The 27,966-nt window shown below is 45.1% G+C and overlaps 1 protein-coding gene across 1 annotated transcript; it reads left to right on the top strand.

The window, feature by feature from the left end:
- Positions 1-2,137: 2,137 nt before the first annotated feature.
- LOC139551387 (uncharacterized) lies at positions 2,138-27,370 on the top strand. Its single transcript, XM_071362869.1, has 14 exons — positions 2,138-2,234; positions 7,314-7,472; positions 7,753-8,007; positions 8,195-8,387; positions 8,643-8,751; positions 8,943-9,099; positions 10,798-10,940; positions 13,064-13,223; positions 13,479-13,667; positions 13,941-14,117; positions 14,550-14,761; positions 15,202-15,754; positions 25,576-25,682; positions 26,682-27,370. The coding sequence occupies exons 1-14, from the start codon at positions 2,138-2,140 to the stop codon at positions 26,853-26,855; spliced, it is 2,685 nt and encodes an 894-aa protein (XP_071218970.1). The 3' UTR covers positions 26,856-27,370.
- Positions 27,371-27,966: the final 596 nt, after the last annotated feature.

The following is a 27,966-nucleotide window of genomic DNA, read 5'->3' on the forward strand; positions in this document are numbered from 1 at the left end:
AATACCTTATAGATTGGGCTAGGAGTTATAATACCTTATAGACAGGGCTAGGAGTTATAATACCTTATAGATTGGGCTAGGAGTTATAATACCTTATAGATTGGGCTAGGAGTTATAATACCTTATAGATTGGGCTAGGAGTTATAATACCTTATAGATTGGGCTAGGAGTTATAATACCTTATAGATTGGGCTAGGAGTTATAATACCTTATAGACAGGGCTAGGAGTTATAATACCTTATAGACAGGGCAAGGACTTTTTCCTGACCAAATGACCAATTTATGGGGAGTTCATCTGAGAAAGACAAAGTGATGTGAACTGACAATATTCTAATGGGGTAATAAAGGGCTGTATGTGATCAATGTGGGGCGCTGTCTGAGTGATTCCTGGGGACGTAGTGACCAATGTGGGGCGCTGTCTGAGTGATGCCCGGGGACGTAGTGACCAATGTGGGGCGCTGTCTGAGTGATTCCTGGGGACGTAGTGACCAATGTGGGGCGCTGTCTGAGTGATTCCTGGGGACGTAGTGACCAATGTGGGGCGCTGTCTGAGTGATGCCCGGGGACGTAGTGACCAATGTGGGGCGCTGTCTGAGTGATGCCTGGGGACATTGTGACCAATGTGGTGCGCTGTCTGAGTGATGCCTGGGGACATATTGACCAATGTGGGGCGCTGTCTGAGTGATGCCTGGGGACATATTGACCAATGTGGGGTGCTGTCTGAGTAATGCCTGGGGACGTTGTGACCAATGTGGGGCGTTGTCTGAGTGATGCCTGGGGACGTTGTGACCAATGTGGGGCGTTGTCTGAGTGATGCCTGGGGACGTTGTGACCAATGTGGGGCGTTGTCTGAGTGATGCCTGGGGACGTTGTGACCAATGTGGGGCGCAGTCTGAGTGATGCCTGGGGACGTTGTGACCAATATGGGGCGCAGTCTGAGTGATGCCTGGGGACGTTGTGACCAATGTGGGGCGTTGTCTGAGTGATGCCTGGGGACGTTGTGACCAATGTGGGGCGCTGTCTGAGTGATGCCTGGGGACATTGTGACCAATGTGGGGCGCTGTCTGAGTGATGCCTGGGGACATTGTGACCAATGTGGGGCGCTGTCTGAGTGATGCCTGGGGACATTGTGACCAATGTGGGGCGCTGTCTGAGTGATGCCTGGGGACATTGTGACCAATGTGGGGCGCTGTCTGAGTGATGCCCGGGGGAAAGCTTTGAACTGGGTATCCTCTGAGAGACGTCGAGCACAATGCCCTCTTTGACAGGCAGGGAGAATGGCAGACGCTCCTCTCTCTCTCTCTCTCTCTCTCTCTCTCTCTCTCTCTCTCTCTCTCTCTCTCTCTCTCTCTCTCTCTCTCTCTCTCTCCTCTCTCTCTCTCTCTCTCTCTCTCTCTCTCTCTCTCTCTCTCTCTCTCTCTCTCTCTCTCTCTCACTCTCACTCTCTCACTATCTCTCTCTCTCACGCTCTGTTTTCTCATTGTCGCTCCCCCATCTCTCCCTCCCTCTTTTTCTTCTTCTCATCTCTTTGTCTTTCTCTCCCTCACTCTCTCTCACCTCATGCATTTCACATCAGCACAGTCATAGCTCCATAACTAACTCTATCTCCATCCAATGTTAATGAATTCAAACAACACCCCCCTCCTTGCCTCCATGCCCCGTCACTCCACCCTCCTCCGTTTTCCCTCCTCCCTCTTCCCCCTGGTCAATGAACTAAACCTCTTTGAAATTTCCAGCCTTGGCAAGTTGCACTCAATTTGCTGTCACAGTCTTAATGAATTCAGCTGTTTGTTCATTAGCCATGTGATCACCTCCCTCCCTCCCTCCCTCCCTCCCTCCCTCCCTCCCTCCCTCCCTCCCTCCCTCCCTCCCTCCCTCCCTCCCTGGTGTTCTCAGAGAGACTCTATATATACTCCAGACCACTCTACTCCTTCCCATTGTTCCTCTAAGGAAAGTTGCAGACAGATGCCCTGCTGCACCACAGTGTGTGTGGGAGAGTGCAGAGAGACTGTGGCAGAGACGGCCACCACAGAGACTTCTACTACTACCAGCCCTGTCCTTCTTCTACACAGCCTTTTTGTGTTTAGTTTGTTGTTGTTGTGATTCTGTCTCCACCGCTGAGTGGTGATCAGACAGCATGTTGCTGGTGTCACTGCTGCTGATGGCCATGGACTGCTGCCTTGGAGCGCCGGCTGGGAGAGAGGTGTACAGGATGCCTCAGAGTGCTCTGAAAGGTAAGAGGCCTCCTCTGTCTGTCATTTGAAGTTAAGTTTGTCATTTGCACAGGAGCACACAGTGTACACAGTCAAATAAAATGCTCACTTACAGGTTCACCTCTCAACAACAATAAGAATGGAAAAAAAGAAGTACTGAACGGTGTCTCTGTTTTTCGGTGTACACGTTTCACTGTTGTCATACCTTTGACAGTTTCTCATGTCAGTTTCTTTGCTATTCACTGAATAACATGTCCCTTAGTGTGGATGATGTAGAGGAGTACACTTAGTGTATACACATAGTGCTGTGGCCTGGCATTAGGAGTAGTGCTGTGGCATTAGGAGTGGGTGCTGTGGCCTGGCATTAGGAGTAGTGCTGTGGCATTAGGAGTAGTGCTGTGGCATTAGGAGTGGGTGCTGTGGCATTAGGAGTGGGTGCTGTGGCCTGGCATTAGGAGTGGGTGCTGTGGCCTGGCATTAGGAGTAGTGCTGTGGCATTAGGAGTGGGTGCTGTGGCATTAGGAGTAGTGCTGTGGCATTAGGAGTAGTGCTGTGGCCTGGCATTAGGAGTGGGTGCTGTGGCCTGGCATTAGGAGTAGTGCTGTAGCATTAGGAGTAGTGCTGTGGCATTAGGAGTAGTGCTGTGGCATTAGGAGTAGTGTTGTGGCATTAGGAGTAGTGCTGTGGCATTAGGAGTAGTGCTGTGGCATTAGGATGTAGTGCTGTGGAATTAGGAGTAGTGCTGTAGCATTAGAAGTAGTGATGTGGCATTAGGAGCAGTGCTGTGGCATTAGGAGTAGTGCTGTGGCATTAGGATGTAGTGATGTTGACATTAGGAGTAGTGATGTGGAATTAGGAGTAGTGCTGTAGCATTAGGAGTAGTGGGGACTTTCACATTAATGATGCTTGTTCTTCTCATGGACACTGGACATTGACTCTGCTGTCCTATTGAGTCTACTGCTGTTACCACAAGTTGCTGTCATCACAGTTTAGATGAGCTTGAGCTTGTCACTTGAAATACAGTAGAGCAATATGTTCTTGGTAGTGTGATGCTAATTTATTCTACTTCGTGTTTTGATCAGAAACACCCTCTGACCTTGTGAAGGTGCAGTAAACTACAGGCCTATGCAGAAACGTATCCATACAGATACATGTGTGTTTATTTATTATTTTAATTTTATATTTAACTTTTATATAACTAGGTAAGACAGTTAAGAACAAATTCTTATTTACAATGATGGCCTACACCGGCTAAAAACCCGGACGACGCTGAGCCAATTGTGCGCCACCCTATGGGACTCCCAATCACGGACGGTTGTGATACAGCCTGGATTCTAACCAGGGTGTCTGTAGTGACGCCTCTAGCACTGAGATGCAGTGCCTTAGACCGCAGTGCCTTAGACCGGGAGCCCGAATTGAGTTATTTTGGGTATTTCTTGTATTTTTACTGTTCTAGGGTTATTGTTATTGCTTGGATAACCATATCTACTGTAATGCATTGATTTATTTTTCATTATTTTTGCGGTTTGTACTGCACTTAACACCAGAATAATTATCACTGTGAATCATTGTAATGTTTGTTTATGTGTAAATTCATCTTATAAGGGATGGGGGGGTCAACTGGAGATTTGACATGACAGTAAAATGGAATTCATTCATTCGATAACAGTGAACAGACTCTACTGTGTCACCAGATGACATTGTTCCAGATATTAGTGACATCAGTAAGTAGTGTGGTTTTAGTGTTATAATAAATAATATATGCCATTTAGCAGAGGCTTTTATCCTAAACCACTTACAGTCATGGGTGCATACATTTTCTGTCCGGGTGGTCCCAGGAATCGATCCCACTGTGTTGTCGTTGTGAGCACCATGCTCTACCAATTCAGCTACACTGTTGTCCTAATGTGAAGGCTGCAAAGCAACAGGTGGGTGGTGGCCTCCACTAGTCACTGGGACCATGCAGCATTAGAAAGCACAAGCTTTACAAATAGCAGGATCAGAAAACAATTCTCACGAGGGGAGAGTGAAGGCCCAATTTGTATTTTATTTTTTATTTTAAATTGACCTTTATTTAACTAGGCAAGCCAGTTAAGAACACATTCTTATTTTCAATGACGGCCTATAAACATGGCATTGATAAAACTAGGCTACCTGAACATGCAGTGCTGGCCCAACACTCTAACCACTAGGCTACCTGAACATGCAGCACTGGCCCAACACTCTAACCACTAGGTTACCTGAACATGCAGCACTGGCCCAACACTCTAACCACTAGGTTACCTGAACATGCAGTGCTGGCCCAACACTCTAACCACTAGGCTACCTGAACATGCAGCACTGGCCCAACACTCTAACCACTAGGTTACCTGAACATGCAGTGCTGGCCCAACACTCTAACCACTAGGCTACCTGAACATGCAGCACTGGCCCAACACTCTAACCACTAGGCTACCTGAACATGCAGCACTGGCCCAACACTCTAACCACTAGGTTACCTGAACATGCAGCACTGGCCCAACACTCTAACAACTAGGTTACCTGAACATGCAGTGCTGGCCCAACACTCTAACCACTAGGCTACCTGAACATGCAGTGCTGGCCCAACACTCTAACCACTAGGCTACCTGAACATGCAGCACTGGCCCAACACTCTAACCACTAGGTTACCTGAACATGCAGCGCTGGCCCAACACTCTAACCACTAGGCTACCTGAACATGCAGCGCTGACCCAACACTCTAACCACTAGGTTACCTGAACATGCAGCGCTGGCCCAACACTCTAACCACTAGGCTACCTGAACATGCAGCGCTGGCCCAACACTCTAACCACTAGGTTACCTGAACATGCAGTGCTGACCCAACACTCTAACCACTAGGTTACCTGAACATGCAGCACTGGCCCAACACTCTAACCACTAGGTTACCTGAACATGCAGTGCTGACCCAACACTCTAACCACTAGGTTACCTGAACATGCAGTGCTGACCCAACACTCTAACCACTAGGTTACCTGAACATGCAGCGCTGGCCCAACACTCTAACCACTAGGTTACCTGAACATGCAGCACTGGCCCAACACTCTAACCACTAGGTTACCTGAACATGCAGTGCTGACCCAACACTCTAACCACTAGGTTACCTGAACATGCAGCGCTGGCCCAACACTCTAACCACTAGGTTACCTGAACATGCAGTGCTGACCCAACACTCTAACCACTAGGTTACCTGAACATGCAGCGCTGGCCCAACACTCTAACCACTAGGCTACCTGAACATGCAGTGCTGACCCAACACTCTAACCACTAGGTTACCTGAACATGCAGCGCTGGCCCAACACTCTAACCACTAGGTTACCTGAACATGCAGCGCTGGCCCAACACTCTAACCACTAGGTTACCTGAACATGCACCTGTTAGGAATTTTGTTAATAAATAGTTAAAACAAATTCTAGCTTTAGATAAAACTATAACTAATTGAACTCTGCACGCCTGGTGAAAAGAGATTTGTGTTGTGGGTTATAAAGTAAGCAGAAAGGGTCATTAAACTATGGTTGAACTGACCCAACTTAGCCCTGAGATGTTTAGATAAGGCAGCGCTGGCCCAACACTCTAACCACTAGGTTACCTGAACATGCAGCGCTGGCCCAACACTCTAACCACTAGGTTACCTGAACAGGCAGCGCTGGCCCAACACTCTAACCACTAGGTTACCTGCCGCCCCTCTTATCCAGTGCCACTTATAAATAGTCCATTCATCTTAAAATAGCTAGGTGGTACAACCACATATAACAGTCGTAACAAGTACATTTTCCCACAACAAAGTAATTGAGCTTTCCCATGGCAGTTACAAAGCCAGCCTAATCACAATAGTTACAGCATAGCTGCCAAGCATGAATCACTAGAGTAGAAATCCCTAGATCTCTCTGCTTGAAGTGCTGAGTACAGAAAAGCCTTGGTGATGATGTCCGAGGACATGGCGGTGCTGAGTGTTTGGAACGGTTTGGAACAAGGGTTCCAAGAGTGCCGGGTTTCTGCCTCCCCTACACTATCCTGCCCTTTCCTGCCCTGTCCTGTCCTGCCAGCCCGTGTCCCCTGTCCTAAATGTGTTGTCCCTCTCTGCCATCTAATTAAGTCTTCAATCAGCGTTGTCATCGTTAGCTAGCGGCCTGCCCTGTGATGTGGAGTGCACAGAGGGGGCCGAAGGGTCGGCGGCGCATTTGAAGTGCGTCAGCACAACCCTCTTCTCTTTCTCCCCTCTCTCTCTCTTCTCTCTTCTCTCTTCTCTCTTCTCTCTCCCCTCTCTCTTCTCTCTTCTCTCCTCTCTCCTCTCTCCCCTCTCTCTTCTCTCTTCTCTCTCCCCTCTCTCTTCTCTCTTCTCTCTCCCCTCTCTCTTCTCTCTTCTCTCTCCCCTCTCTCTTCTCTCTCTCTCTCCCCCTCTCTCTCCTCTCTCTCTCCTCTCTCTCTCCTCTCTCTCTCCTCTCTCTCTCCTATCTCTCCCCTATCTCTCCCCTATCTCTCCCCTCTCTCTCTCCTCTCTCTCTCCTCTCTCTCTCCTCTCTCTCTCCTCTCTCTCTCCTCTCTCTTCTCTCTCTCTCCTCTCTCTCCCAATAGGCTCAAAGAGCAGCATACGAACACACACACACACACACACACACACACACACACACACACACACACACACACACACACACACACACACACACACACACACACACACACACACACACACACACACACACAGAGTGCTGTCAACTGCTCCGACTTTTCCACACTTAAGGAATGTGTCAGTCATGTATTGACCTTCCGAATGTGCTTCCTATAGTCATGTTTTCTCAGGGAATACAGTGTAAACTTGCCTGAAAGTTGTCTGAATGAAATATAAACCTTTAAAAATACCTTAATAGTATATGTCTATGTAAGTGCAGTCTCTGTGTCCGAGTGCTGAGTGGGTCACATTGCTGACTTTATACTGTTCATTTCAGCACTGACAGAGATGTTCACTGTTGTTGGTCATACTGTTCTCAAACCCTTTCTCACAGATATTTCTCTCTCTGTTTCTCCCTCTCTCTTCTCTCCATCTCTCCTCTCTCTCTGTAGCTCTATCGGACCGGGGTACTGTGGTTCTGGAGGCAGCGTTGACCAGTGCTCTGTCGGCTCTGGAGCTGGCCACGTCAGAGCGGAGTCGGAGCGAGGTGGGCTGTAGAGACTGTGTACCCTGTCTCTTTCAGGACTGTGGACAGCGCTACGGACCCTGCTGTAAGGAAACATCCATAGCTTTTTCTCTCTCTCTCTCTCTCTCTCCTTGTAGAAAAAACATAGACCCATGTGATAAATGGGAAGCACTCTTTTCACGATACCGAAGTAACTTTTTCGTAGCTGGTTTGGAGAACTTATACAGCAGATTAGGATAATTAACGTAGCAGGTTAGGGGACTGAGGTGAAGGATAGGAAAAGGGTTAGGGTTAGCGAAGATGCTCTCTTAATCAGTGGTGGTTATTATCATGGTCTCATCTCTACTTCCTCTTCCTCTCTGCAGCCTCTCTGGACGGCACATTGGCCGAGCCCAGCTGTGACGTCATCACCAAGGCCCAGAAGGTTCCGGAGGAGGGCGAGCGGAGCTGGGTGCTGAGTCAGGCATGCGGTTACTACCGGCGGCGGTGTCCGCCGGGAGACACAGAGAAGGAGGCGTGTGTGAGGATCATGGGAGAGAGCTGCAGTGCCCGTGTGCTCCAGTGTAGCCTCCTAAACACCATACAGAACCTGGAGCCTGTCACACAGACACGCACACAGGGTGGGTGAGCAACACCATGTAGTCCATTCTGGGTCTTATTCATTACAGCACAACATAGTGAAACGTTTTGAAACGGAAAACAAAAAACAAGCATTTCTTATTGGACAAGTTCAGGTAGTACGTCCCTGTTTCAGTCCGTTTTCTGTACTACTTTGTGGAACACTTTGGACCCACCCCTCCCCCCCAGCAGCAGTGTGTGGCCAGAGGGTGTCATCGGTGCAGAATGTGACCCAGCCCCACTCGCGTATTGTGGGGGATTCCCCGGCGTCGCCTGGCAGCTGGCCCTGGCTGGTCAACCTGCAGCTAGACGAGGGGCTGATGTGTGGAGGGGTGCTGGTGGACCGCTCGTGGGTGGTGACTGCTGCTCACTGCTTTGCTGGGTAAGTATGTGTGGGTTCTTTTTGTACTGGTTGTTGGTACTGATAGTCAAAAGGAGAAGGAGTTTATTTTAGACTCTCTGAATGTTTTCCTTCACAGTAAAAGTTCTGCATAATTAACTCCTCTCTCTTTCTCACCCTCTCTCACCATCTCTCTATCTCTCTCTTTCCCATCCACTCTCTCTATCTCTCTCTTTCCCACCCGCTCTCTCTCTCCCACCCTCTCTCTCTTTCTCTCTCTGTGTTTCCCTGCTGCAGCAGTCATAGTGAGAGCTACTGGACGGCCGTGGTGGGAGAGTTTGATATCACCAAGACCGACCCTGATGAGCAGGTGCTCAAAGTCAACCGCATCATCCCCCATCCCAAGGTGTTTCTCAGACATCTTCTGTTACTGTGTGTCCTGCCTGTTAACACACCTTTATCTATACTACAGTTCACGTCTTGTAGCACAGTCTGTTCTTCAAAGATCTAATAATGGCTAGAGCAATGGAATCAATGGATCAGTCAATCAATCAGATGAATCAAACAACTAATCAATCCTCCCTCCTCTCTGTGCAGTTCAACCCCAAGACGTTTAACAACGACATCGCGCTGGTGGAGCTGACCTCTCCGGTGATCCTATCAGAGCATGTAAACCCTGTGTGTCTGCCATCAGGTCTGGAACCTCCTACTGGCAGCCCCTGTCTGGTGGCTGGATGGGGCTCCCTCTATGAAGGTGACCACTCTGGACCACTCTGGTACATCTAGCATGGTTGGGGTCAATTCCATTTCAATTCCGGAAGTACACTAAAATTCCAATTATCTTCAATGAGGAAAATTTGGATTTGGAATTTGGTTTACTTTCTGAATTGACTAATTGAAATGGAATTAACCCCAAACCTGACATATAGTATTTAACTGCCATTTTTAAACCATTCATTCAGCAAAGATGCGTGGAGCTATATTATAGCTGTCTATATACAGTAGCAGACTGTACATGTTGTTATAAAGTTGGCTGTTTGGGCAAGGTTGTTTACATACACAGGGCTATAGCCATATTCTGTATAGAAAATCAAATGCATTGACTGAAGAAAATGGCTAACTTTGTTTGAAGGTATTACACATAGTATGATATGTACAGTACATATGGAAGAAGACCTTGTAATGCGCACTCTCTTTTCGGCACTCATTAAAAAACAAACACCCTTTCTTAAAATAACCCTGACTTTACTCATAGCTGCTTTATTGAGAAAAAGTTGTACCTACTAAGACTGTCATATGTGGTTGTCTCACCTAGTGACCTTAAAACCTCTTTGGGCTTAGGGGGCGATATTTTCACGTCCGGTTGAAAAGTGTGCCCAAAGTAAACTGCCTGCTACTCAGGCCCAGAAGCTAGGATATGCATATAATTGGTAGATTTGGATAGAAAACACTCTAAAGTTTCTACAACTGTTACATTTATGTCTGTGAGTATAACATAACTTATTTGGCAGGCAAAACCCAGAGGACAAACAATCCAGGATTTTTGTTGTTGTTGAGGTGACAGTGTTTTCAATGAATTTTCTATGTGGATCTAGATTTCTAAGGCACTTGCTTGCAGTTCCTATCGCTTCCACTGGATGTCAACAGTCTTTAGAAATTGGTTGATGTTTTTCTTTTGAGTAATGAAGACGTATGGCTGTTCAGAACGAGGGTCGAGTCTAGTGTACTGTTGTGGTTGGGGCACACGACCTGAAAGCTGGCTCCACTTTGTTTTCGTCCGGTATTGAACACAGTTTATCCCGTCTTAAATTGTATTGATTATTTACGTTAAAAAATATCTAAAGTTGTATTAGGAAAGTTGTTTTAAATGTTTGGATCAAGATTACAGGTAACTTATTACATATTTTGTGGTCATGTTGCGCAAGTTGGAACCAGTGTTTTTCTGAATAAAACGCTCCAAATAAATTGACATTTTGGAGATATAACGATGGAATTTATCGAACAAAAGGACCATTTATGATGTTTATGGGACATATTGGAGTGCCAACAGAAGAAGATCTTCAAAGGTAAGGTATGAATTATATCGTTATTTCTGAGTTTTGTGTCGCGCCTGGCGGGTTGAATTATGATTGTCATGTGTTTGTTTGATGAGGTGTTGTCCTCAGATAATAGCATGGTTTGCTTTCGCCGTAAAGCCTTTTTGAAATCTGACACGGTGGCTAGATTAACAAGAAGTCAGGCTTTAATTTGGTGTATTGCACTTGTGAATGTATGAAAGTTAAATATTTTTTATATTTTGGGGGGGAATTTCGCGCTCTGCAGTTTCACCGGATGTTGTCAAATCGATCCCGGGAGCGGGATTTGATCTTAAAATGAATGCACTAACTGTAAATCGCTCTGGATAAGAGAGTCTGCTAAATGACCAAAAACGACTTCCTGTCCATCTCCTCAGACGGTCCGTCAGTTGACGTGGTGATGGAGGCTAAGGTCCCCCTGCTGCCCCAGAGTGTCTGTAAGACCACCCTGGGAAAGGAGCTGGTTACCAACACCATGCTGTGTGCAGGATACCTCTCTGGGGGTGTCGACTCCTGCCAGGTGGGTGCCACTGGAATTATATTTATGGAAAATAATACCCAGGTCACTTCCTAAAATTTGACTAAGTCGGAGTAACAAGAGATTTTGGTTGTCTTGAATTTGTTTTAATGTAACAGGAATTGCCTGACTAAAACTACATGTCTTATAGTATCCTATGTAGTATAATTCTGCCATAATAATCCTGTGCATACTGACTGAGATAAGGATAATACCTTACCCTGGACTAACTCAGAGCAATGGGACTAGCGGATTTAAGATTGTCTTTGCATTTGTTTAAATGGAACAGGAACCTTCTATAAGGGCACAAGGCGAGACCCAGATGCAGACACGGGAGGCAGATGGTTTGAGTCTTTGATATTTATTAATAATACAAAAGGGGTAGGCAAGAGAATGGTCATGGAAAGGCAACAGGTCAAAACAGTGTGGTACAGTGAGGTACAGTGTGGCAGACAGGCTCGAGGTCAGGGCAGGAAGAATGGTCAGGCAGGTGGGTACAGAGTCCAGAAAACAGGCAAGGGTCAAAACCGGGAGGACTAGCAAAAGAGAATAGAAAAGGCAGGCGCACGGGAAAACCACGCTGGTTGACCTGGAACATACAGTACAAGACAAACTAGCACAGACAGACAGAAAACACAGGTTTAAATACCCAGGGGATAATTTTATTTATTTATTTATTTTATTTAACCTTTATTTAACCAGGAAGGGCTCATTGAGATTTAAAATCTCTTTTTCAAGAGCGTCCTGGCCAAGATAGGCAGCACCAAGTCATTAGAAAAATTACAGACAGACAACATGAAAAACTACAAGTAATCTAGTAAAAAACCATTGAATTCACAAGAGTATAACAATATCAAAAACAGCAAATTAAAAACATTGACAGGTCAGGGAATCAGCCTCAAAATCCTTCATCAGTGATTTAAAAACACCAATCGGGACAAGTTCTTCCAGTTTAAAATTATTTTGTAAGGTGTTCCAAGACAATGGCGCAGAGTACATAAAAGACCTTTTACCAAATTCAGTTCGGACATTTGGAAAAGTTAGCAGGATAAAGTCTAGCGAACGAAGAGAGTACCCACCACATTTCTGAACAATAAAAATGCCCAAATAAAAAGGTAGTAAACCCAAAATGGCTTTGTAAATAAAAGTATACCAGTGACTGAGCCTACGAGTGACTAGAGAAGGCCAGCCAACCCTGGTATATAAAGTGCAGTGGTGCGTAAGGGTTTTGCAGTTTAAAATAAATCTCAAAGTGCCATGGTAAAGAGTGTCAATTGATCTCAAACACTGAGCGGAAGCATTCATATATAAAATATCCCCATAGTCTAGTAAAGGCATAAATGTAGCTGATACTAGCCTCCTTCTGGCTTCAAAAGAAAAACAGGCCTTATTCCTAAAATAAAATCCCAATTTCAGCTTCAATTTTTTTGTAAGTTGTTGAATATGCAATTTAAAAGAGAGGCCGTCATCAATTAGAATTCCAAGATATTTATATGAGGTTACAACCTCAATCTCCTTGCCCTGACAGGTAGTAATAGGTGATAGGTTCAGAGGTCTATTTCTTGCATTAGAAAACACCATTAGTTTAGTTTTGTCAGTATTGAGGATAAGCTTCAATTTACACAAGGTATGTTGAACAGTATAAAAAGCAGTTTGCAAGTTCTGGAAAGCTTTTGTAAGAGATGAGGCACAACAGTAAATAACAGTATCATCAGCATAAAAATGAAGTTGTGCATTTTGGACATTTTTGTCTAAATCATTTATATAAATAGTGAATAAGAGAGGACCAAGTACAGAGCCTTGGGGCACACCATTCAGGACAGACAATTTAACAGACATAAGCCCATCAAATTGAGTGCACTGATGGGGAAGATGGGTGACACCTGGAGGGGGTGGAGACACACACAGGTGAAACAGATCAGGGTGTGACACTTTCTGACTAAAGCTGCACAAATGTCTTGCAGTGTATCTTGCTTTAGAGGTAATCCAGCTCTGTGCTCCTGTGAAGTTATACTGTGATGAGTTACACTGTGATGAGTTACACTGTGATGAGTTACACTGTGATGAGTTACACTGGGTACAGTAGACTAGTACTCCATAGCTTTAATACTGTGTGTGTCCTGTAGGGGGATTCTGGAGGCCCTCTGATCTACCAGGACCACGTGTCAGGTCGCTTCCAGCTGCAGGGCATCACGTCCTGGGGAGACGGCTGTGGGGAGAAGGGCAAGCCTGGGGTCTACACACGGGTCAGTGCCTTCTCCGACTGGATACTGGCCGAGATACTGAGTGAGTCACATTAACAGTAACACCGATAGCCATAGACTTGTCACAAGGCATAGACATATTACTTTCTTATGTAGTAAACATTAGCTTTGGTTGTCTGGCCATAAATCTGGAACATTTCTATCCTGTGATATATATATTTTTTGTTGATATTGTACTACTCAACCCAAAAAAACGGAGATAGAAAAACCAGTTTCTCTACTGTTTTGCCTAATCAGCATTCTAATATCCACTATCCCTTCTTCTTGGTTTACCTAGTGTCCTTTGGGAGCCGGGAGCCGACATGTCCTGAGCTGCTGAAGACATCGGAGCTGTCAGAGGAGCAACAGAGGTCAGAGTTCAGCTCTCTGTGTCGCTTCTATGCCCAGTCCTGCCCCCCCAGCCAGGGGACTGCTGCCTGCAGCCTTCTGGCCGAGGAGAAATGTCTCAGCCGCTTCAAGAAGTGCCGTAACACTCACAGCTGTTTTTCTGTTTTACGATGACATTCATGAAGAAACCTGAAGTTAGTATGAGGACCATGAACTCTCGACTGCCCTATGTGGAGTGTATAAAAATGATACAATTAATGATACAATAGCTGTATTGTATGCAGCAATATGTAATGATGATGATAATATTGTTGTGACGTAGATGGATATTGGGTATTATAATGAGCTGTTTCTCTGCAGATTACTCAAAATATGTCTTTCTCTGAACCTTAATCATGTATCTCCTCCTCAGAGCTGCATTCGTTCCTGCAGACCCTGCTGGACCTTCTCCAGAGAGCAGAGGACTACATTAGAGACAAGGCAGACCTGACCTTCTTCACCCAAACCCTGCCTCAGCTGGTCAAACACATCTACAGCTCAGCCCTGACCGCCAAGGAAAGGGAGAGGAGGGAGATTCCACGGGGAACAGGTATGGCACCGGCTCCCCACTACTGCGCCCCTTCTAACCTCCTCGTACCATCTATCCCTCCCCACCCTGGCTCTGTTACTCTCCTACATTCGTCTTATCACCCACCACACACCCGACTACTTTTCCTAACACTCTATTACTTACTATCCTAGTACTTTAACCCCCCCCCCCGGCCACCCCTGCTACCCCCACCCCATTCCTCCTCAACACCATGTGAAAACAACAAAACTCATACTTTATCCCTCTGTTTCTATAGATAACAATCCCATTTATTAATTATATTTATTATTATTAATATGCATTTATTATTCTATTTATTTGAATTATTATTATCAGTAGTAGTAGTATTATTATTATTGTTATTATTATTATGAATACAGAAGTGTGTGTCCCATGGCTGCATGTGTGTAACTGGGGTATTATTTGTTAAAGAACAGGTAGGGGGTACTGTCCGGTCAGGGTCAGTGGAGACGGGACCTGGGCTGTTCCAGAAGGTTGGCCCCCTGGTGGCCGACTGGGAGAACTACCTCAGGGGCATTGCTGAGGAGCTGGACACACAGACACATGGACAGACAGAGGGACAGACAGATGGACAGACACACGACTCCAAACCACTGAGCCAAGAAGGGAGTCTTTTCCTCCAGGTAGACTATAGTGAACTCAACTCTTCTTTCACACTTTAAAAGGTTTGATTGGGTCATTTTCAGTCACTTTGTCTGTCTGCTACAGTAATGATTGTCTCCCATGAGGACCCTGTGTTTGACTATTTTACTGTATATTCAGTAGCTATAGCAACACTACTTATAGGACCCTGTGTTGTACTATTTTACTGTATATTCAGTAGCTATAGCAACACTACTTATAGAACCCTGTGTTGTACTATTTTACTGTATATTCAGTAGCTATAACAACACTACTTATAGGACCCTGTGTTGTACTATTTTACTGTATATTCAGTAGCTATAGCAACACAATAGTTTGCTTTACTGTTGTACTATGCTATACTGTTGCCAAACAGTAGCAAATATGTTAGTCTGTGCTTTACTATACCAGTTTTTAACCATGTTTCTGATGTAATTTCCAGGCAGAGGACCGCTCTCTCTGTCATTTGGAGGGGAAGTACCAGACCATGATCTGGGCCTTACGCTCCAAACTGGGCTCCAGACTCACTCCTCCAATCCTGCACCAGGATACAGCCCTCCTACAGCAAGACTCCCCCCACATTCCTGCTTTTCCCACCAGAGAGTCACTCACCTCATTCCCCCCTCCGGAATCTCAGTGGTCAGAATCTCTCTTCACAGCCCTCATCAGTGAAATCCGTAAATTCGGGACACAGAATGAAATGACGACAGAAGATGTAGAAATTAGTGTAACGTCTTTTCAAGAGGAGACGTTTTCTGATCCAGCATCAGTCATCTCAGTAGACCCTTCTGATTGGCTTGACAAAGCTGTGACAGAACACACAACGTTACAGCGTCTATTCCCGTCTCTGTCCACTGTCAGCAGCACAAAGTCTCCCATAGCAACAACCTCTGACTCCAGACAGACTCTACTTCCTGGTTCTCCCTCCCTCCGGGTTTCCCTCAACCACAGGAGACGCAGGAGTCTCCGCAAGAGGCAGATACCTAGGGTTAACGGTACGTGTCACAGTTAGGTCTATACAGTGCATTCGGAAAGTTACGTTTTGTTACGTTACAGCCTTATTCTAAAATTGATTAACCCTCCTGTTGTGTTTTTTTCATGTTAATTCATTCTGTGTTCCGCCCCATTATAGATGATTATAAATCCATAATAATACACATCTTATCACCTAATGTTGTGTTAGATCTTTTTATCAACTTAAGTTCTTGTGAACATTACAAGTTTTGAACTTCTATTTGCTATTTATGGCCTGTATGCCTCATTGACCTGAGCTCATGCAACTCATTTTTGAGTAAAAAAAGCATAATGTTTGGATTATTTTGACTATAACAAATACTCAGATGAAACTTATTGTGCTATTTATCACAGACTACTTTGTGTCATAGTTTACCAAGGACTCTCTCCTCCTCACCAGAGTCATGATCAAAGATATGATCAAGAGCCTCACATACAGTATATCGTTTGGTCATTGTGCTGCCACAGAATGAATACTGAGCAAGGCCTCAAAAAAGCTTTATACACCAGAGCTGCGAAAAAAGTTCTATACGTTATTGAAACAATGTTGCGATTGTTTGTGAGAATGCCAAAAGGTGTGGTTCCCGTGGGGGAAAGATTCTACTGGGGAAAGGTTCCCATGGGGGTTGCCATGGAAGCCAAGAAGGGGAGTGAGGTGTGTGTGTGTGTTCTCAAACACACATGCATGTGGGGGTCTGGGAGAGGAAGTGTGTCTATCTGATGAATGGGCATGTGCCTGAACTCAATTGTATACACTAATTGTAGTTTCACCCATCCATTTCTAATGACCGGTCTTTTTTGACCGGGAACACCACAGGTGTACAAAAGTTAAATAAAACACCCAAAATGTAATGAAAATCATCAAAATGTATTTTGTGTGTTCAGATGCCCTGTGTGGACAAAGTCATGGAACCTTATGACAATCAGATTAAATTAACTACATTTTTCAGAGAGAGAACTTGTAAATCGGTCCAATTTGACCAGAACACAGCAGGAGGGTTAAATATTTTCTTCCCTCATTAATCTACACACACAGTGCCTTGCAAAACTATTCACCCCCTTGGTGTTTTTCCTATTTTATTGCATTTCATGTAATGGACATACACAAAATAATCCAAATTGGTGAAGTGAAATGAAAAAAATAACTTGTTTCAAAAAACTCAAAAAAATAACAAACTGAAAAGTGGTGCGTGCATATGTATTAACCCCCTTTGCTATGAAACCCCTAAATAAGATCTAGTGCAATCAATTACCTTCAGAAGTCACATAATTAGTTAAATAAAGTCCACCTGTGTGCAATCTAAGCATCACATGATCTCAGTATATATACACCTGTTCTGAAAGCCCCCAGAGTCTGCAACACCACTAAGCAAGGGGCACCACCAAACACTATTAAATCTATTATTAAAAAATGGAAAGAATATGGCACCACAACAAACCTGCCAAGAGAGGGCCGCCCACCAAAACTCACGGACCAGGCAAGGAGGGCATTAATCAGAAAGGCAACAAAGAGACCAAAGATAACCCTGAAGGAGCTGCAAAGCTCCACAGCAGAGATTAGAGTATCTGTCCATAGGACCACTTTAAGCCGTACACTCCACAGAACTGGGCTTTATGGAAGAGTGGCCAGAAAAAAAACATTGCTTTAAAACTTCTTACGGCTGCGATCCGTTAACGGGATCGATATGACAACAGCCAGTGAAAGTGCAGGGCGCCAAATTCAAACCAACAGAAATCCCATAATCAAGATTTCTCAAACATACAAGTATTTCACACCATTTTAAAGATACACTTCTTGTTAATCCCACCACAGTGTCCGATTTCAAATAGGCTTGACAGCGAAAGCACCATAAACGATTGTTAGGTCAGAGCCAAGTCACAGAAAAACACAGCCATTTTTCCAGCCAAAGAGGAGTCACAAAAATCAGAAATAGAGATTGAATTAATCACTAACCTTTGATGATCTTCATCAGATGACACTCATAGGACTTCATGTTACACAATACATGTATGTTTTGTTCGATAAAGTTCATATTTATATCCAAAAATCTCAGTTTACATTGGCGCGTTACGTTCAGTAATGTTTTGCTTCCAAAACATTCGATGATTTTGCAGAGAGCCACATCAATTTACAGAAATACTCATCATAAATGTTGATGAAAATACAAGTGTTATGCATGGAACTTCAGAAACTTCTCCTTAAAGCAAACTACTACTTCTTCTACTACTTTCTACTTCCGGCGCCGAAAAGAGATGGCCGCCTCGCTTCGCGTTCCTTGGAAAATATGCAGTTTTTTGTTTTTTTATGTGTTATTTCTTACATCGGTACCCCAGGTAATCTTAGGTTTCATTACATACAGTCGGGAGGAACTACTGAATATACGATTAACGTCAACTCATCATCGTTCCTACCAGGAATATGACTTTCCAGAAACGGATCCAGTGTTTTGCCTTCCACCCAATACAATGGATCTGATCCCAGCCGGCGACCCTGTGCGACGCCGGAAAAGGGGCAAACGAGGCGGTCTCGTGGTCAGGCTTCCGAGACGGGCACATCGCGCTCCACTCCCTAGCATACTACTCGCCAATGTCCAGTCTCTTGACAATAAGGTTGATGAAATCCGAGCACGGGTAGCATTCCAGAGAGACATCAGGGATTGCAACGTGCTCTGCTTCACGGAAACATGGCTAACTCAAGGGACGCTAACGGAGTCGGTGCAGCCAGCTGGTTTCTTCATGCATCGCGCCGACAGAAACAAACATCTTTCCGGTAAGAAGAGGGGCGGGGGGGTATGCCTTATGATTAACGAGAAGTGGTGTGATCATCATAACAACACACAGGAACTCAAGTCATTCTGTTCACCTGATCTAGAACTCCTCACAATCAAATGTCGACCGCATTATCTACCAAGGGAATTCTCTTCAATCATAATCACAGCCGTATATATTCCCCCCCAAGCAGACACATCGATGGCCCTGAACGAACTTTATCTGACTCTTTGTAAACTGGAAACCACACACCCTGAGGCTGCATTCATCGTAGCTGGGGATTTTAACAAGGCTAATCTAAAAACAAAACTCCCTAAACTCTATCAGCATATCGATTGTGCTACCAGGGCTGGAAAAACCCTAGATCATTGTTATACTAATTTCCGCGACGCATATAAGGCCCTCCCCCGCCCCCCTTTCGGAAAAGCTGACCACGACTCCATTTTGTTGATTCCAGCCTACAAACAGAAACTCAAACAACAAGCTCCCGCGCTCAGGTCTGTTCAACGCTGGTCCGACCAATCTGAATCCACGCTTCAAGACTGCTTCGATCACGCGGATTGGAATATGTTCCGCATCGCGTCCAACAACAATATTGACGAATATGCTGATTCGGTGAGCGAGTTCATTAGGAAGTGCATTGACGATGTCGTACCCACAGCAACGATAAAAACATTCCCAAACCAGAAACCGTGGATTGACGGCAGCATTCGCGTGAAACTGAAAGCGCGAACCACTGCTTTTAACCAGGGCAAGGTGACCGGAAGCATGACCGAATACAAACAGTGTAGCTATTCTCTCCGCAAGGCAATCAAACAGGCTAAGTCCCAGTACAGAGACAAAATCGAGTCGCAATTCAACAGCTCAGACACAAGAGGTATGTGGCAGGGTCTACAGTCAATCACGGATTACAAAAAGAAAACCAGCCCCGTCGCGGACCAGGATGTCTTGCTCCCAGACAGGCTAAACAACTTTTTTGCCCGCTTTGAGGACAATACAGTGCCACTGACACGGCCCCCTACCAAAACCTGCGGGCTCTCCTTCACTGCAGCCGAGGTGAGTAAAACATTTAAACGTGTTAACCCTCGCAAGGCTGCAGGCCCAGACGGCATTCCCAGCCGCGTCCTCAGAGCATGCGCAGACCAGCTGGCTGGTGTGTTTACGGACATATTCAATCAATCCTTATCCCAGTCTGCTGTTCCCACATGCTTCAAGAGGGCCACCATTGTTCCTGTTCCCAAGAAAGCTAAGGTAACTGAGCTAAACGACTACCGCCCCGTAGCACTCACTTCCGTCATCATGAAGTGCTTTGAGAGACTAGTCAAGGACCATATCACCTCCACCCTACCGGACACCCTAGACCCACTCCAATTTGCTTACCGACCCAATAGGTCCACAGACGACGCAATCGCAACCACACTGCACACTGCCCTAACCCATCTGGACAAGAGGAATACCCATGTGAGAATGCTGTTCATCGATTACAGCTCAGCATTTAACACCATAGTACCCTCCAAACTCGTCATCAAGCTCGAGACCCTGGGTCTCGACCCCGCCCTGTGCAACTGGGTCCTGGACTTCCTGACGGGCCGCCCCCAGGTGGTGAGGGTAGGTAACAACATCTCCACCCCGCTGATCCTCAACACTGGGGCCCCACAAGGGTGCGTTCTGAGCCCTCTCCTGTACTCCCTGTTCACCCACGACTGCGTGGCCATGCACGCCTCCAACTCAATCATCAAGTTTGCGGATGACACTACAGTGGTAGGCTTGATTACCAACAACGACGAGACGGCCTACAGGGAGGAGGTGAGGGCCCTCGGAGTGTGGTGTCAGGAAAATAACCTCACACTCAACGTCAACAAAACAAAGGAGATGATTGTGGACTTCAGGAAACAGCAGAGGGAGCACCCCCCTATCCACATCGACGGGTCAGTAGTGGAGAAGGTGGAAAGTTTTAAGTTCCTCGGTGTACACATCACGGACAAACTGAATTGGTCCACCCACACAGACAGCGTTGTGAAGAAGGCGCAGCAGCGCCTCTTCAACCTCAGGAGGCTGAAGAAATTCGGCTTGTCACCAAAAGCACTCACAAACTTCTACAGATGCACAATCGAGAGCATCCTGTCGGGCTGTATCACCGCCTGGTACGGCAACTGCTCCGCCCACAACCGTAAGGCTCTCCAGAGGGTAGTGAGGTCTGCAGAACGCATCACCAGGGGCAAACTACCTGCCCTCCAGGACACCTACACCACCCGATGTCACAGGAAGGCCATAAAGATCATCAAGGACAACAACCACCCAAGCCACTGCCTGTTCACCCCGCTATCATCCAGAAGGCGAGGTCAGTACAGGTGCATCAAAGCAGGGACCGAGAGACTGAAAAACAGCTTCTATCTCAAGGCCATCAGACTGTTAAACAGCCACCACTAACATTTAGCGGCCGCTGCCAACATACTGACTCAACTCCAGCCACTTTAAAAATGGGAATTGATGGAAATTATGTAAAAATGTACCACTAGCCACTTTAAACAATGCCACTTAATATAATGTTTACATACCCTACATTACCCATCTCATATGTATATACTGTACTCTATATCATCTACTGCATCTTGCCATCTTTATGTAATACATGTACCACTAGCCACTTTAAACTATGCCACTTTATGTTTACATACCCTACAGTACTCATCTCATATGTATATACCGTACTCTATACCATCTACTGCATCTGCCATGCCGTTCTGTACCACCACTCATTCATATATCTTTATGTACATATTCTTTATCCCTTTACACTTGTGTGTGTGTGTAAGGTAGTAGTTGTGGAATTGTTAGGTTAGATTACTTGTTGGTTATTACTGCATTGTCGGAACTAGAAGCACAAGCATTTCGCTACACTCGCATTAACATCTGCTAACCATGTGTATGTGACTAATAAAATTTGATTTGATTTGATTTGAAAAAGCTTTACGGAAAAAGCAAACCATGCAATAATCTGAGTACGGCGCTCAGAGCCCAAACAAGCCAAAAAGATATCCGCCATATTGTGCAGTCAACAGAAGTCAGAAATAACATTATAAATATTCACTTACCTTTGATGATCTTCATCAGAATGCACTCCCAGGAATCCCAGTTCCACAATAAATGTTTGTTTTGTTTCGATAATGTCCATCATTTATGTCCAAATAGCTCCTTTTGTTAGCGCGTTTGGTAAACAAATCCAAACTCACAAGCGTGTTCACTAGGAGCAGACGAAAAGTCTAAAAGTTCCGTTACAGTCCGTAGAAACATGTCAAACGAAGTATAGAATCAATCTTTAGGATGTTTTTAACATACATCTTCAATAATGTTCCAACCGGAGAATTCCTTTGTCTTCAGAAATGCAATGGAACGCAAGCTAACTCTCACGTGGTCAGCGCATGGTCAGCTCATGGCAGACCTTACTCAATCCCCTCTCATTCGGCCGCTATTCACAGTAGAAGCATCAAACAAGGTTCTAAAGACTGTTGACATCTAGTGGATGCCTTATGAAGTGCAACATGACCAATATCCCACTGTATCTTCAATAGGGAATGAGTTGAAAAACGACCAACCTCAGATTTCCCACTTCCTGGTTGGATTTTGTCTCAGGTTTTTGCCTGCCATATGAGTTCTGTTATACTCACAGACATCATTCAAACAGTTTTAGAAACTTCGGAGTGTTTTCTATCCAAATATACTAATAATATGCATATATTAGCAACTGTGACTGAGTAGCAGGCAGTTTACTCTGGGCACCTTATTCATCCAAGCTACTCAATACTGCCCCCAGCCGGACAATGACCCTAAGCATACTGCTAAAGCAACACTTGTTGAGTGGTTTGAGAGGAAACATTTAAATGTCTTGGAATGGCCAGACCTCAATCCAATTGAGATTCTGTGGTATGACTTAAAGAGCAGTACACCAGCAGAACACACCCAACTTAAGAGAGCTGGAGCAGTTTTGCCTTGAAGAATGGGCAAAAATCTCAGTGGCTAGATGTGCCAAGCTTTTAGAGACATAACCCAAGAGACTTGCAGCTGTAATTGCTGCGAAAGGTGGCTCTACAATGTATTGTCTTTGGGGGGTGAATAGTTATGCACGCTCAAGTTTTCCGTTTTTTAAAATCTTACTTCTTGTTTGTTTCACAATAAAAAATATTTTGCATCTTCAAAAAAAAATCTATGTTAATTCCAGGTTGTAAGGCAACAAAATAGGAAAAATGCCAAGAGGGTGAATACTTTTGCAAGCCACTCTAATACCCCATAATAACAAAGCAAAAACAGGTTTTTAATTTTTTTTTACAAATATAATAAAAAATAAAAAACAGAAATACCTTATTTACATAAGTAATTAAACCCTTTGCTTTGAGACTCGAAATTGAGCTCAGTTGCATCCTGTTTCCATTGATCATCCTTGAGATGTTTCTACAACTTGACTGGAGTCCACCTGTGGTACAGTTAATTGATTGGACATGATTTTGAAAGGCACACACCAGTCACACCTGCAGTTGACCGTGCATGTCAGAGCAACAACCAAGCCATGAAGGAGTTGTCCGTAGAGCTCCGAGACAGGATTGTGTTGAGGCACAGATCTGGAGAATTGTACCAAGATATTTCTGAAGCATTGAAGGTCCCCAAGAACACAGTGGCCTCCCATCATTCTTAAATGGAAGAAGTTTGGAACCATCAAGACTCTTCCTAAAGCTGGCCGCCCGGCCAAACTGAGCAATCGGTGGAGAAGGGCCTTGTTCAGGGAGGTGAGATCCTTGATGAAAACCTGCTCCAGAGCGCTCAGGACCTCAGACTGGGGCAAAGGTTCACCCTCCAACAGGACAACGACCCTAAGCACACAGCCAAGACAACGCAGGAGTGGCTTCGGGACAAGTCTCTGAATGTCCTTGAGTGGCCCAGCCAGAGTCCGGACTTCAACCCGATCTAACATCTCTGGAGAGACCTGAAAATAGCTGTGCAGCAACGCTCCCTATCCAACCTGACAGAGCTTGACAGGATCTGAAGAGAAGAATGGGAGAAACTCCCCAAATACAGGTGTCAAATCAAACTTTGTCACATGCGCCGAATACAACAAGTGTAGACCTTACTGTGAAATGCTTACTTACAAGCCCTTAATCAACAGTGAAATTCAAGAAGAGTTACGAAGATATTTACCAAATAAACTAAGGTAAAATAATCAAAAGTAACACAATAAAATAACAATAATGAGGCTATATACAGGGGGTACCGGTACCGAGTCAGTGGGCAGGGGTACAGGTTAGCTGAGGTCATTTGTACATGTAGGTAGGGGTGAAGTGACTATGCATAGATATTTAACAGCGAGTAGCAGCAGTGTACAAAACAAATGGAGGGGGGGATGGCAGGAAGCATCCATGCTGGATGGCAGGAAGCTTGGCCCCAGTGATGTACTGGGCTGTACGCACTACCCTCTGTAGTGCCTTGCGGTCGGAGGCCAAGCAGTTGCAATACCAGGCGGTGATGCAACCGGTCAGGATGCTCTCGATGTTGCAGCTGTAGAACTTTTTGAGGATCTGGGGACCAATGCCAAATCTTTTCAGTCTCCTGAGTGGGAAAACGTTTTGTTGTGCCCTCTTCACGACTGTCTTTGTGAGTTTGGACCATGATATATCGTTGGTGATGTGGACACCAAGGAACTTGAAACTCTCGACCCGCTCCACTACAGCCCCGTCGATGTTAATGGGGGCGTGTTCGGCCCGTCTTTTCTTGTAGTCCACGATCAGCTCCTTTGTCTTGCTCACATTTAGGGAGAGGTTGTTGCTCTGGCACCACATTGCCACATCTGACCTCCTCCCTATAGGCTGTCTCATCGATGTCGGTGATCAGGCCTAACACTGTTGTGTCGTCAGCAAGCTTAATGATGGTGATGGAGTCATGTTTGGCCAAGGTGTGCCAAGCTTGTAGCGTCATACCCAAGAAGACTTGAGGCTGTAATCGCTGCCAAAGGTGCTTCAACAAAATACTGAGTGAAGGGTCTGAATACTTAGATAAATGTATTATTTCATAAAAATTAAAAAAAGTTTTTATGAATTAGCAAAAATGTCTAAACCTGTTTTTGCTTTGAAAAATGAATCAATTTTAGAATAAGGCTGTAACGTAACAAAATGTGGAAAAAGTCAAGGGGTCTGAATACTTTCCGACGGCACTGTATGTCTCTGTAATATAATGTCATAATATATCGTATGTCTCTGTACTGTACGTGTCTTGTTATTGTGAGATGGAACAGCCTCTGTAATCAACATTATTAGCACCCTGAGTTGTTCCTGATCATGTGACATGACTAGGACCAACTCTGGTCCCTAGATAGAGACTAAACATATGGCTTGGAGTTTTTCCTGACTAAGTCTCCTATAGCCCCAGGTCTCCTATAGCCTCAGGTCTCCTATAGCCCCAGATCTCCTATAACCTCAGGTCTCCTATAGCCTCAGGTCTCCTATAGCCCCAGGTCTCCTATAGCCCCAGGTATCCTATAGCCCCAGGTCTCCTATAGCCTCAGGTCTCCTATAGCCTCAGGTCTCCTATAGCCTCAGGTCTCCTATAGCCTCAGGTCTCCTATAGCCCCAGGTCTCCTATAGCCCCAGGTCTCCTATAGCCCCAGGTCTCCTATAGCCCCAGGTCTCCTATAGCCTCAGGTCTCCTATAGCCTCAGGTCTCCTATAGCCTCAGGTCTCCTATAGCCTCAGGTCTCCTATAGCCCCAGGTCTCCTATAGCCTCAGGTCTCCTATAGCCCCAGTTCTCCTATAGCCTCAGGTCTCCTATAGCCTCAGGTCTCCTATAGCCTCAGGTCTCCTATAGCCCCAGGTCTCCTATAGCCTCAGGTCTCCTATAGCCCCAGGTCTCCTATAGCCTCAGGTCTCCTATAGCCCCAGGTCTTAAACTCCTAGCCCCATTCATAGAATATGTGTATGCGTGTGTGTTAGCATCATCAGTACTGGATATTAGCAGCATAATAACAGGTTGGATGTGCGTGTTTGACAGCTTGTCCAGGAGTAGCAGAGCCTACCCAGCATGTGAGTGGAATCAGAGACACGTACAAGTGGGTCCTGGGCATCCCCACCAAGAACCTCCACATGAACTTCCAGGAAGTGAGTTACACTTCAGTATTTACGGTGCCTATTTACAAGGGACATATTATGTAGAGATTGAACCAGACTTTTTTTTCTGAGGTCTTGGCGGATTTCTTTTGATTTTCCCATGATGTCAAGCAAAAGGGCACTGAGTTTGAAGGTAGGCCTTGAAATACATCCACAGGTACACCTCCAATGGACTCAAATTATGTCAATTAGCCTATCAGAAGCTTCTAAAGCCATGACATCATTTTCTGAAGTATTCCAAACTGTTTAAAGGCACAGTCAACTTAGTGTATGTAAACTTCTGACCCACTGGAATTGTGATACAGTGAATGATAAGTGAAATAATCTGTCTTTAAACAATTATTGGGAAAAAATGACTCGTTAGTGGAGATATAATTGGCTATTCTATGCACTAAGGTTAAAAGAATATATGAACATTGTTTCCAAAGAAAAGTTATATTCTTTGGTATTTGGAAGTGTTACCTGTCAGATTCAATGAAACACTCATGTTCTATGACTGAGTGGAATTGATTTGAATCGCACTGAATGAAATAATATTTCCTGTCACTCAAACTCAAATTCTAATTCTACATACTGTGGGGGTGTCCAATTCAATTAACAAATGTATAATTTCAACTCATGAGTTGAATGCGAGTCAATTCCAAACTTCTAAATTGAGCCAAACCCTGGCATGTAATGTCAAAGACAAGAGAACTCAAACCACTCAGACTTTATCACTTGTTCTTCCTTCAATTGATGTGTCACTGTATAACTATTTCATTCCATTTTCTCTCTCTCTGTCTCTCTCTGTCTCTCTCTGTCTCTCTCTCTGTCTCTCTCTGTCTCTCTCTCTCTCTGTCTCTCTGTCTCTCTGTCTCTCTCTCTCTCTCTCTCTCTGTCTCTCTCTCTCTGTCTCTCTCTCTCTCTCTCTCTCTCTGTCTCTCTCTCTCTGTCTGTCTCTGTCTCTGTCTCTGTCTCTCTCTCTCTCTCTCTCTCTCTTCCTCCTCTCAGGTGCTACTAGACCTGAGCTCTAAGAACGATCGGGGTCTGTACGAGGCACGGGTCAAGGCGGTGGTGGGGGGTCGACCTCTGACCTTTTACAGCCTGGTGGGTTTGGAGAACGAGTCCTTCTACCGTAGCATGCCACGCATCATCGCTCTGGCGCTGGACGCTCTCAAAACGTAAACACTATCAACAACAGAACAAACACACGTCAACGACTCAGTGTAGAAGTGGTCTGGAGTCAGCTTGTGGCGGCAGAGACCAGAGACATTATCTGCTGGGGAAATGAACCCAGAAGTGACCAGGAAACTGGAGACTACTCATTCAGATGGGAGGAGAGAGGGCAGGCGCTGGGCATTCTTGGAGACCTAAACATAATACACAGACACACAGACACACACACACACACACACACACACTGAGCTGCCATATCTGTGTCAGTATATCACCTGTGATTCTCTCAAAGCAACTCTGCTTGTACTCTCTGAAGAACACAGACAGGAGTGGGACATTACAATATGACATAATTTCAGCCCATTGGAGAGCCTGACCTCTGACCTCTATCTGTACACACAGCCTTGAATGTAATGCCTTGCAATCGTTCATGGAGATAGCTTGTTGTTCTCCATGGCTGGCATAATGCAGTGAGACGCAGCCCATTCTATGAGCCGGTATAAAAAAAATAAGTTATTCAAAAATGTCCGTCTTTTCTAAACAGTCCTTAAGCATTGATTGTACATGCTGTATGAGGGTATCTTCATTTTGCTATATTTATTTGTATAGGGAGACATGCTTTGTATTTTTGTAAAAAATCTCAGTAAAATGATTATCCCATCTTTTGTGCCTGGTGATACAGTATGCTGTAAGGTCATGTGAAGTGCACAGCAGTGAACGCTTGTCCTCGTTTCGACTCTGAACTCATTCATTCATACATTTTTTATAATCTATCAATGAATCAATCATGGTCCTTCTTAATTCAACCTCAAATAAGAGGTTGAATCAAGGTCTCATTTGTTCTGTCCATCGTCTACACTGGACCAGAATAAGCATAATGTTGACTCTTTAACATTAGCTTTCCTGTCAACACAGCAGCTGCTGTGATCCAGGCTGGAGGAATGATAGGGGGAAGGGAACCATCAACCCCCCCCCCCCCCCCCCCCTCATTTCCATAGCCCTTATCCCTATTCCCAGACCCTGGTCATAGATCTGGGATTGTCTTTCAGGTCTGACATGATTTGGATGGTTTGTATACACACTATCAACAAACAATTGGCTTGATCTACCAGAGACAACT

This window comes from Salvelinus alpinus, chromosome 23, assembly GCF_045679555.1.
Source record: "Salvelinus alpinus chromosome 23, SLU_Salpinus.1, whole genome shotgun sequence".
Lineage (NCBI taxonomy): Eukaryota > Metazoa > Chordata > Actinopteri > Salmoniformes > Salmonidae > Salvelinus > Salvelinus alpinus.

Bases quoted from the DNA above. Each gene is read 5' to 3' on its own strand.
- LOC139551387 (XM_071362869.1), top strand. From the start codon at position 2,138: ATGTTGCTGGTGTCACTGCTGCTGATGGCCATGGACTGCTGCCTTGGA. The intron at 10,941-13,063 runs GTGGGTGCCACT...TGTGTCCTGTAG, and splicing joins GGGGTGTCGACTCCTGCCAG to GGGGATTCTGGAGGCCCTCT. The intron at 13,668-13,940 runs GTAACACTCACA...TCTCCTCCTCAG, and splicing joins CAGCCGCTTCAAGAAGTGCC to AGCTGCATTCGTTCCTGCAG.